This window comes from Acinonyx jubatus, chromosome A2, assembly GCF_027475565.1.
Source record: "Acinonyx jubatus isolate Ajub_Pintada_27869175 chromosome A2, VMU_Ajub_asm_v1.0, whole genome shotgun sequence".
Classification (NCBI taxonomy): Eukaryota; Metazoa; Chordata; class Mammalia; order Carnivora; family Felidae; genus Acinonyx; species Acinonyx jubatus.
The window spans coordinates 145,021,353-145,032,204 of record NC_069383.1 but is presented as its reverse complement, the minus strand read 5'-3'; the positions used below and the strand labels follow the sequence as shown (position 1 = coordinate 145,032,204).

At 55.3% G+C, this 10,852-nt stretch overlaps 2 protein-coding genes across 5 annotated transcripts in view; one reads left to right on the top strand and one right to left on the bottom strand.

Annotated features, from left to right (window-relative positions):
* Positions 1-2,170: 2,170 nt before the first annotated feature.
* Positions 2,171-5,254, bottom strand: TNNC1 (troponin C1, slow skeletal and cardiac type). Its single transcript, XM_027038891.2, has 6 exons — positions 5,127-5,254; positions 3,595-3,625; positions 3,243-3,389; positions 2,852-2,966; positions 2,472-2,608; positions 2,171-2,386 (listed from the first exon to the last, which is right to left on the bottom strand). The coding sequence occupies exons 1-6, from the start codon at positions 5,148-5,150 to the stop codon at positions 2,355-2,357; spliced, it is 486 nt and encodes a 161-aa protein (XP_026894692.1). The 5' UTR covers positions 5,151-5,254; the 3' UTR covers positions 2,171-2,354.
* Positions 5,255-5,346: 92 nt separating this feature from the next.
* NISCH (nischarin) overlaps positions 5,347-10,852 on the top strand; it is a 34,588-nt gene continuing 29,082 nt past the window's right edge. For 2 of the 4 annotated variants that reach the window (XM_027038894.2, XM_027038896.2), the window contains exons 1-3: positions 6,898-7,035; positions 9,237-9,320; positions 9,916-10,098. In XM_027038894.2, the coding sequence (XP_026894695.1) occupies positions 6,940-7,035; positions 9,237-9,320; positions 9,916-10,098 (363 nt within the window). In that variant the 5' untranslated portion in view covers positions 6,898-6,939. Of the gene's footprint in view, positions 5,586-6,897; positions 7,130-9,236; positions 9,321-9,915; positions 10,099-10,852 lie in introns of those variants that run through there. The other 2 variants (XM_027038892.2, XM_053219279.1) reach the window with 2 other exon arrangements.

Sequence of the window (10,852 nt, the reverse complement as noted above, 5' to 3'; positions counted from 1 at the left end):
ACTGCCACGGTTCTTTCTTCGTTGCCTCCACTCCAGCCCCTGTCTCCTTGTCCAGCTTGGATCCAGGGGGCCCAGCACTTAGAAGCAGACCCTTAAAACACTCCCCAGAGACACGTTGCCACCCACCTTCTATAGGCTTGCCTCTGTGTCTTGCATTACCCTTTGCTAGCTTCACTGGGTTTTTCCCAATCATTCTCTGCCCCACCTCCTTCAATGAGCGTCCCTGGACTCCACATCTCCCTGCAGCGTCGGTGCATTTCTTGTAAGACTTCACCAGTACTGTCCATGCTCACCATTCTCCCCTTTGCCTTGCCTCACTCCTTTGATCCTCTCCAGTTGGGCTCCCATCCCATTGCTCCAATGAAACCCTCATGTTCAGGTGGCCAAGGCCTTAGGAGCCTCTAGTTCCCTAACCTCAGGGTCACCAGCCGCTTTCAATGCCCCCATCCCTCCCCCCTGAGCCCCTCACTCACCCAGGGTCTCTCCCATGCCCCTGGCCGCATCTCCTCTCTTGGACAACCTATGCGGGATGTCCAGTGTCCAGTTGTGGGCCACCTCTCTCTATACTCTCTCCCCGGGGCCCTCATCCAGGACCAGGGCATCTCTGTTACCTTCTTACTCCGATGACACCTGAGTTTATAGTCCTCTTTCTGCCCTCTCACTTAGCTCCAGTCCCACTTTGACATCCCCACCATTCTGTCCCAGAGGTATCTCAACTTTGACATGGACAAAGGACTCTTCATCTCTTCTGTGATTGTCCCACCAGAAATGCACTTCCTCCAGGAAGCCTTCCTGGACCACTGGTCATCACATCTCTACAATCCCCATTCCAGCATACACTGCTCTCCTCACTGCACTCATTGCTCTCTTTTGTCTTCCCAAGTTGATGGTAAATTTCATGAAATTAGGGACGAGGCTTCCCTCTGGAGGGTTGCATACAGCCCACGCCAGGCATAAAGTAGGTATGTGCTTAAACTGTGGAATGGCGCACTGGCAGGTGGGCCCACTGTGGCCCCACCTGCTCTCCTGGGATGTTGTCATTCCTAGGTGTACGTGTAGGTCCTTGAGTTCTCCTGCTCCCGAGGGTGGGCCTGAAGGGACCCCTCAGATCTCCCCTCAGGCCTCCCCAGGGACCAGGCAGCTCCTGTGGCTCTGGTCTCCACTGGAGGCATCCCCAGAATTCCAGACCATCTCCGGAATGCTGGGCCTGTCTGGGGAGTGCTAAGGCTGGGGCACAGGTGGAGAGGCCTCGGAGCGGTGGGGCGGAGCAAGGACAGCTGCTGGCATTCTGGATGGAGCCTACACACCGTGGCAGCTGTCGCTCCTGCAAGCATCATGCTGATACCTCCATGTCCTCGTGGCCCCCACTCCAAGGCCAGTGCCACTTGCAGCCGCTCAATGTTCTGGCTGCAGCTCTGGCCCCCATTAAGCTGAGAGCCACCAAGTCTCACACTTCCATTCTGTCAGGGAGGGAAAGTGGGTCGCTGGAGCCTCTGAGGCTCAGGAGAACTGGAAATTATACCCGTCTGGACCTGGTTCATCAGACAGAGCCCTGGCCTGGGAGCCAGGCTCTCTGCTCTCTGCCAGGCTCGCTGGATGACCTTGACAGGTCCCTGTGCCTCTCTGGGTGCTGGGGTCCTCACCTGGCAAATGGGTGAGTGGAAAGAGAATAGACGGTGTGTCCCTCAGTGCTAGGGAATCAGTGTTGCCAGCACGAAATGCAAGCGAGCGGGCACATGGACTGGTACTACAGCCTACTGAGCCCATGTGGCATCCTGCTTCTCCACAACCAGAGCCGAGAAGGAGCTGGGCTGCTGTGCTGAGTGGCCTCCAGGGCCTAGAAGAGTGCCCTGTTCTCTCCAAGCACAGGACCTCTCAGCCAACTGGCTGACCAGAGCCACAGCCGCCAGGAGCCTGTTAAATGTGGATTCCCAGGCCACCACCAATTCCAGATGCTGAATCATCTGGACATCAACAGTCATAGAAAGGAGTCAGCGGGCCATGGAACATGGTAATCTCTAATCTAATCTAACCCCTCTGGCACAAGCCTATGTACAGGGATGGGCAGAACACAGGCTCTGGGATAAAGCAGGAAGTGGTCATCAGAGCATCAGTGGACCCTGGTGGAGCATCCACAGCCCCCCAGGGAATGAAAGCCAGACACCAGGCCTCCAGGGAGCAGGGCTTTATTTGAATTCCCTAGGATAAGGCTGGGGGAGGCAGTCAGTGAGGGCCCACGGTCGGCCAAGGACACACCCAAGCTCACATGCTGGGGACCCTGGTCCCTTACCCCCACCCCAGGGTCCAGCTGGAGTTGCCAGGTAGCACAGGCAGCTATGGGAGAGGGTTGGTGTCTACTCCACCCCCTTCATGAACTCCAGGAACTCTGTGGAGAGAGAGACAGGTCTCGGTCAGAGAAGGGGGCTAGGCAGGGTGTGGGCAACGGGGACCCAGCACACCCCGCCCCTCACCGTCATAGTCAATGCGGCCATCGTTGTTCTTGTCACCATCCTTCATGAGCTCCTCAATGTCATCTTCTGTGATGGTCTCACCTGTAGCTTGAAGCATCACCTTCAGCTCATCCAGGTCGATGTAGCCATCAGCATTTCTGGGGGGTGGGGAGTGGGGTGGAGAGGGTGAAGGGGACCTCGAGAGCTCATGGTGGGGGCTAGATGAAGGGAAGAAGCAGCCCCACCCATGACCCCAAGAGGCAAGGCAGGGCCACTGGGAGGTGGGGCATCCCATTCCCCCATTGCACAGAATGGGAGACTGAGACCTTGACATCACAAACTGTCCCCCTTTCCCCAGCTCTGTTAGGTTCAGGGTCAGAGGTCCAGCGTCATGCACTCACTTGTCAAACATGCGGAAGAGGTCTGACAGCTCCTCCTCAGACTTTCCTTTGCTGTCATCCTTCATGCACCGAACCATCATGACCAGGAACTCATCAAAGTCCACGGTGCCACTGCCTACAAGGTTAGCAGCACAGCCATTAGTGAGGGACGGTTACAATGGTCTCAACATTAGACCCCAGTATTGTTGCTGCATCCTTTTAGCAATCCCGTGAGACGAGTGTGGTCGTTATCCCCATTTCATAGATGAGATTACTGAGGCTCAGAGAGGCAAAATAGTTCCTTCAAGGGCACAGAATAATAAGTGGCGGAGTCAGGACTCAGGTCCTCAGCAACCAGAGGGTGATATGGGTCTGGAGCCTGGGGCGGGGCGGGGGGGACAGAGGGGCTCACCGTCCTCATCCACCTCGTCAATCATCTCCTGCAGCTCCTCAGGTGTGGGGTTCTGTCCCAGCATCCTCATCACCTTGCCCAGCTCCTTGGTGCTGATGCAGCCATCCTCAGCGCCCAGCACGAAGATGTCAAAGGCTGCCTTGAACTCTGTGTCCAAGGTAGGGGGGAAGTGCAGAGTGGCCAGGGCTCAGAAGCAAGGACCCCAGAAGGCCAGACCCCTGGGGCCACCTGCCAACTTGCCCATTTCCCCCCAAGACCTCAGTGGGTCACACTGAGAGGGACCCAGCCTCTGGGGTCCTCATGCTCTCCCAGCCCAGCCCTGCTGTCCCCACACATATATTTGGGCACTCACCATTTTTCTGCTCTTCTGTCAGCTGTTCTACCTAGAGAGGAAAAGAGGTCTCAGGACTCAGACTCAGGCCTTAGTTGCTTTTAAGGAAACCAACCCATTCCACAGATAGGAAGAGTGAAGCCAGGAATAGACAGGCCATTCCCAGGTCATAGTCCTCAGGCCTCCCTCCCTGTCCCTGAAGCCCTGAGGTGACCCAGCTGGCCTCACTAAGACTGGGCTTAGGGCCAGGGTGACAGGTGGGTGCCCCCTCCAGGGCCAAGGTGACCCTGAGTAACAATAGTCAGTGACCACTCACTCAATGCCCTTTTGGCCCCCCTTCTGAAACCCAAGCTGAGTGGCCTGAGGGACAGCTGTCCCTCAGGTTGGGACAATAAAACCAGTGTGGGGATGGGCAAAGCCACCCACAGTAATCTGACCGGGATAGCCACTGGGCTATTTTTAACGGGGGACAAAGTTAAACCTGGTGATTGTTCTGGGGACTCTGGCATGCAGGGGGTGGGGCAGCGTTATCTGGCCCCCTGGCCTGATGGTGCCTCAGAAGCCAAAATTAGTCCCCAGCCCCGCCAGGCCTTGTATGGGCACGGGGTGGAGGGCTACCCGCCCCAGATCCATGGACTCCTGCGGGATAGGCAGGGCCGCCCCCAGAGCCAGCTGTAGATCTTCCCTGCCCAGGAGGGGGGCTGCACTACCAGGGTGGAGGGAAGGGTTCCCTTGGGGACAGCTGTCTGTGCCGAATGTCCTTGTCTCTGGGGCAGGGGGAGGTCAGCAACACCCCCCTCCTGGGAGGGACTAGCATCTAAAACCCCTCTGTGACCCCAGGATGCTGCAGGGACTTGGGGTGACCACTCTCCAGCCCTCACCCCTGGCTAAACCACTGAGACTTGTGCCTGCCAGGCCTGATGTGGGCTGGGGCCCCAGTTCTCTATTCCCTTTTCCCAGTCTCTCCCCTGTGACCAGTGCTTCCCTGTCTACCTCAAACTTCAAAGCCCCTTCTCCAGCTTAGGATTCCAGCTCTCCAGCCCCCTCCTCAAACTCTTGTTCCACCCTCTACAGCATCTTCAGCCATCCAAGGAACTGGAGGTAGGTGGGGGATCGTGAGTGTGAGAAGCAGAATGTAAGGGGCAGGAAGGGGTCGGGGGGACAGGGAGACAGCAGCAGAGACTCGGAGGGACAGCTTGGAAGGAACAAAGAGATGGAAAAAGACTAAAAAAGGCAAAGGTCCAGAGACCACAGACACAAGTGAAGGGAGATGTGGCCGGAAGACAGTGACACAGACTACAGACACTTGGAGATGGGGACAGACATGATGCTAAAAGCTGTGATCTCCTCCACCCACCTGACAGCTTCTCTCCAGACCCTGAACCCCTCACTCCTTCCACACCCTAGAACTGGAATGCCAGATCCACCGTCCCCTTGAGGGCTTGGGCTGAAAGTGCAGGGCCCTTTCCTGGGTCTCTACCACCTTTGTGCCCACCCCCATCCTGAGTTGAGTGAGCCCCAGTGGGCCCACCCACCCCAGCCCAGTCCCTCACCGCAGCCTTGTAGATGTCATCCATGCTGGCGGCTCACAGGGCAGGCTGCTGGCGTTGCCAGCCAGTCCTGGGCTTAAATAGCCCTGCCCCACCACATTCCTGCTGGCCCAGCCCACCCCTGCTTGCAGTATCCTCCACCCCCTCCCCCAGCCCTGGTGATCTCAGGCTGGCTTGAGTTCCTGTGTCTTCTGCCCAGTGCAGGGAGCAGAGGAAGGGCTGCAAGGACCACATCTTTCCCTCTCTGTCCCCCATGTCCCCCAAGGGACCCTCTGGAAAGGTTTCTTGAATGAATGAAAACATGAGCCGAAGACAGGACAGATGCTGCAAAGTAGTGGACCCCAATCTAGGCTCCTATACGCAGTTACTCAACTCCTATCTGATTAGAGAGGTGGGCAATATTATTCCCACTTTTCAGATGAGGAAACTGAGGCTCCTGGAGGAACTAGTGACTTGCTCAAGGTATGACCGACTTGGTAGTCCCTGGCTTAAGTTAAACCTGCTGGGGGGGGGGTTGGGGGGGGGTGCTGGCCAGCAGTAAGCAAGGAGAGGCTGTGCCAAGAGAAGCTTTGAAAGCCAAGCTCAGAGTATGGTGCTGTGTAACTGTTGGAGAAGGAAGTTATTATTTTTTTTTTTTTAGTTTTTTAAAAGGTTTATTTATTTACTTTGGGGAGGGGGCATGCACACAGGTGGGGGAAGGGCAAAGAGAGAGAGGTGAGACACAGAATCCAAAGCAGGCTCCAGGCTGTTAGCACAGAGTCTGACAAGGGGCTAGAACCCACAAACCATGAGATCATGACCTGAGCTGAAGTCAGAGGCTTAACCGACTGAGCTACCCAGATACCACTGGAGAAGGAAGTTATTGACCCACCTTAGTACAGAGTGGTCCAGACCCCTTCAGCCAGGAGTGTCAGAGGATCCATGCCCAAGACCTCTCATCTCCCCAAGGAGTGCTCTGGGCTTGAGTAAGCTTCACTTAGTCATTCAATAAACACAGATGCTCTATCTGTGCTACTATCCCCTCCAGCTGGGTTACCATCTCCCTCTTCTGGGTCTGGGGGCTTCCCCAGTTAGGATTCTCTGTACCTGTGCTTCTCCCATTCCAGCACTGTAGTTTCTGTGTCCAGGGCCAGTCTGCCATCCCCTCCTTCTGAGCTCTGGTAGGGCACCATCTGGGGGTCTTGCACTCGATGGCCAGCACATATCCCTCCCACCTACATGCAGAACCCCCACTTGATAACCACACAAGCTCCAGGCCTTGAGTGCTGGGCACTGCATTGATTAACCTCTTATGATAAAACAGCTCTCCAAGTCTTGGAGAGGTTAAGAACCTCTGTCCAGCTCGGGCTCTAAGCACAGCTCATATGTCTCCTTCAACCCTCTAGTGTCCTACAGGGAATGAGCCTGAAAGCCAGGTTTGGCCTGTCCTTTTCAGGACTGGGAAACTGAGGCCAGGTGGTGCAATGACTTGCTTTGGGTTGCCCGGGAGGTGCGGGATCTTCTGTCCTCCCTTCCAGGGCACCGAGTGGCAATGTACAGGACTGTCCCCGGCCCAGTGCATGTCTTCTCCCAGGCTGCAGGGAGCACCGCAAGACACAGATCACTTATACAAACTCTCAGGCCTCTACGGCTTGCGCACGCGCGCCTTTGGCGGCTGCTGTCAATTACACGCGAGGGGCGGGGCGAGGGCGCGAGGAGGAGGCGGGGCCAAGATGGCGGCACGGCGTGCGACGGGGGCGGGTGGGACGCCGACCCCGCCCCTTGCTCCTGCCAGTCTGCGACCGGCGGCAGCGGCTGCAGCAACGGATCCCGGAATATGGCGGCGGCGGCGCGCTGCTTCGGGCCCGAGCGAGAGGCCGAGCCAGTCAAGGAGGCGCGCGTCGTGGGCTCTGAGCTCGTGGACACGTATACGGTGTGCAGGGGGCGCGAGCGCCATAACTAGGGGTAGCGACTGGAACCCGAAGTCCGAGTCGAGAGGATTGGGGGGTATCTGGGCCCCGCCACCGGTGAGGAGGGGGTAGCGGGGGCCCCGATTTCGAGGAGAGGAATCTGGGGAAGGGGGTTCGGTTCCGCATGTCCGGAAACAGGGTCCCGGGTTGGGTCTAGGGAGGGAGCTTGGGGAATGGGTACATTTTCAGAAAAGGTTAGGGTTGGGGAGGATCTGGGGATAAAGGGGGTCTGCGGAAGACGGGAGTCTAGATGAGGCGGAGGCCCTTGTAGATCCTCTAGGCCTGGAAGGGCGCGGGCCTGGGAGGACGTGACAGGGGCTCCAGGAGGGGAGGGGTCTCAGATGGATGTAATCAGGGGAAAGGTTCGGGGGTCCCTGCAGGCCCTGAAGAAGAGGGAGCGGGGTCTTGATCTTGGGGGGGGGGGTTGGGGTCGCAATTGAGATTTGCTTTAAAAATGACGGGGGGATCTGGAGCTCCGAGGCCCTAGGGGGTCAGGCATTGACCAGAATGGGGGAGGAGTGGAGCCGTGACACGGGGGAATTGAGATGGTCACTCTGGACAGAAACTGTTAAGACCCAGGAACCTCAGGGGTCTTCATGGTTTGCGGGGGGGGGGGGGGGGGGGGGGCGGTGGCTGTCGGGGCAGCAAGCCGCCCACACACTTCAATCAAAGCTGGGGAGGAGGAGAACAGAAAAGGGAGATGGAGTTCCAGACTGTGATGGAGTTGGGAGGCTTTTCTGGGTCTGGATGGGGTTGATCACCAGGTTGCTGGACCTGGTAGGCTGCCTAGCAGGGACTGGTCTTGGGGTGGGGGCGTGTTGAGCATCTCCCAGCCTCTGGTTCTTTGTTCCCTGAGGGTGGGAAGTGGTGGGGGTGGGGGGCTTTGGCCCTGCCTTCACCCCACCATTTTGGGCCTCATCCTAACCCTCCTCCTAAGGAGTCATTTCCTAAGCCAGTCATTTCCCTGGCTCTTTTTCCTTTCCTGGGCAGCAGGAGGGAGAGGGAAGCTGCCAGGCTGGAAAGAGGGGCTGGGGGAGGATCCTGGAGCAACAGGCCGGTCCTAGAGAAATGGCTGCTCTTCCTTGGAGGCTTCAGCTGAGTTGATTATTTCTCCTCCCCCTTCCCTGCATGCTGCAGAGAGGGGCAGGACACTGGGACCAGAGGGCCTCTCCAGGTGAGGGTTAAGATCTCTGAGCGGATGGCTGGCTGTCCATCACCCCTAAGCAGCATTCAGCTGGGAAGTCAGTTCCAAAAAGCTCTCATTAGGAGGGGTTGAGGCCTTCCTCTGCATGGGTACCAGGGAAGTGGTGATCCAGGCTGACGCTACGGCTTGTCTCTGGCTGTGCTGAGTTGAATATTATTAACACACCTACGTTTGTTGAACATTTGCTACATGTCACGCCTTGTACGAAGCATTTTACGTGAATTACTTTATTCGATTGTTAAGCCTATCAGATTTTAAGGTGGAAAAACTGAGGCTCAGAGAGAATTTAGGCTCCCAGTCATTTACATAAGCCACAGCCGGGAAATGGCAGAACCTGAGTTTTGAACTCAGGTCTTCCTTGACTCCAGGGCCCATTCCCTTAACCACTAAGCTATATTGCCTTCTGCTAGGATTTGATTGTTCATCACTGCTCTTCCCCCGCCCTCCCATCAACTTCTTAGTACTTTGACTCCTGGCTTAGCAACAGAAATCATAGCCATGAACCAGCTGAAAGCTTTGGGAAGGGACTTGCTTCTAGGATATAGTCGGGGCACCTGGAAAAATATACAGCAGAGAAGCTAGTCCCTCCAGACCCCACCCTGTTATGCCTCCCCTGGAAGGGTGGCCTTGCCTGCAGCTCAGGTTGGAGGCTGGAAGTAAAAAAAAAAAAAAACAAAAAAACTAAAGAGATGGCTTGATAGGATGGTCACCTTTTTTGTTCCTCACTGTTGGACAGAGCCACAGATCGATTCCATGTGCCTGCTAGCCAGTGCTAGGACTGTGGAGAAGGTTGAGAGGGGGTCCTACTGCTTAGGGTCAGATGCGGAGGCTAACAGGCAAGGGCAGCCTAGCTTTGGCCTGGGTGCTGGGACCGTCTGGGTGGCCTGCAGCTATCACTGAGGGGAGAACTAGGCTTTCCTTGTTGCTGGCTAGGCAAGGACTATTGGTTTTCCCTTGTAGGTTTACATCATCCAGGTCACAGTTGGCAGCCATGAATGGACAGTCAAGCACCGCTACAGCGATTTCTATGATCTGCACGAAAAGGTAACTCTTGAGAACTGGGGATCTGTGTCTCAGGGCTTGGGGGGGGGGGGTGCTTTTAGGCCAAATTCCCATTGTGCCACACATTAAATTTAGGGCAAAACCGGCTCCGTGCCTATAATGTTTAGTTTCCTGGAGAGGAAACAGGTTTGAACTTGTTTCACCTGACTGTAGCTATTCCAGAGCCTATACTTTAATATCCAGCTGTGATTCCATTTCTTTCTTTGTTTTTGGGTAGAGCTGCCTTTCTCTGGGTCATTTGCAACATGAGTGTTTTAAAGACAGAGTACCGCCCTGATTCTTTTCCATTCTGGTTTGGAAAAGATGATGGTTTTTAGTGGCCTGGAGGTATTTTCTGAATGTCTCCACAGTCTCCAGATGGAGCTCCTTGTCTGGGATTGTAGTGGTATTTCTAATCCTAGTTGACTCTGATGAGGCCAAGTTCCAGATACACTAGTTTGGTCACTAATTCTGACACTGCTGCCAAGACGGGTTGTGGAAGTTGTGACAGGCTCCTGTCCTCAGGCTGCTTGCCTTGGTCTTGCACCATTGCAGAACCTCTTGGTCTGTGGTTGACCGTGCTTCTGTTTTCTTACAGCTGGTTGCAGAAAGGAACATTGATAAAAACCTACTTCCGCCCAAAAAGATAATTGGGAAAAACTCGAGAAGCTTGGTGGAAAAGAGAGAGAAGGATCTGGAGATCTACCTGCAGACGCTCCTGGCCACCTTCCCTGGTGTGGCCCCCAGCGTGCTGGCCCACTTCTTACATTTTCATTTCTATGTAAGTTCCTCCTAGTAAGTCCCCTTGGAAGCCTGCAGCCACCACAGCTCAAGGCATAAATCAGTGTTCAGTCTCAGCTTTCAGGAGAGGTGGGCTGGGGTTTGACCCCGAGGTTAGAAAGATGTAGGAACATCACCGGGGTGGGGACGGGATATGGGCAGGAGCATGTTTGTTGACAGATTTGCTCTAAATTAGCCTGTAGCCACAGACAGGTTTTCCTTTACCACATGGCATTTTGTTGAGCAAAAACAGCCTGTGGGTGTTGAAGCTAGTTTTCCATCCAAATGGATGCGGGTAGATTAGAAACAGCTGACACCTGGCACAGACTATCATTTCGTTGTTGGTTTACAGCTCAGGACTAAGGAGTCAGGCTGTGTCAGCAGAATATTGCTATCTGAGGGCATCTTCAGGGTCCAGGGTGCCGAGTGTCCGTAGATAGATAGACTGCACTATATGTCCTGGAGCGGCTCTGTACTCCCTTTGGATAGAGGAACAACTTTCATGGGCTGCTGGTGACAGGACGAGCTGTCACACTTCACACAGGGAAGTTCAGCTGTGTGAAACTCAAACATTGAAAACAGCTAACAATTCCACTTCTTCGAATTTATTCTAGTGGGGGAAAGTCAGGCCACTGTGAAAAGGATATAGGTATGGGTGGCTCAGTCGGTGGCTAAGTAGGTTGAGAATCTGACTCTAGATTTCGGCTCAGGTCACGATCTCACTGTTTGTGGATTCACACTCCGCAGTGGGCTCT

What these genes read in the sequence shown, in the direction of transcription:
- TNNC1 (XM_027038891.2), bottom strand. Translation starts at nt 5,150, where the DNA reads ATGGATGACATCTACAAGGCTGCG. An exon ending in ATGACATCTACAAGGCTGCG is followed by an intron (nt 3,626 to 5,126) that starts GTGAGGGACTGG and finishes TTTCCTCTCTAG; the next exon opens with GTAGAACAGCTGACAGAAGA. An exon ending in CTCTTCCGCATGTTTGACAA is followed by an intron (nt 2,609 to 2,851) that starts GTGAGTGCATGA and finishes CCCACCCCCCAG; the next exon opens with AAATGCTGATGGCTACATCG.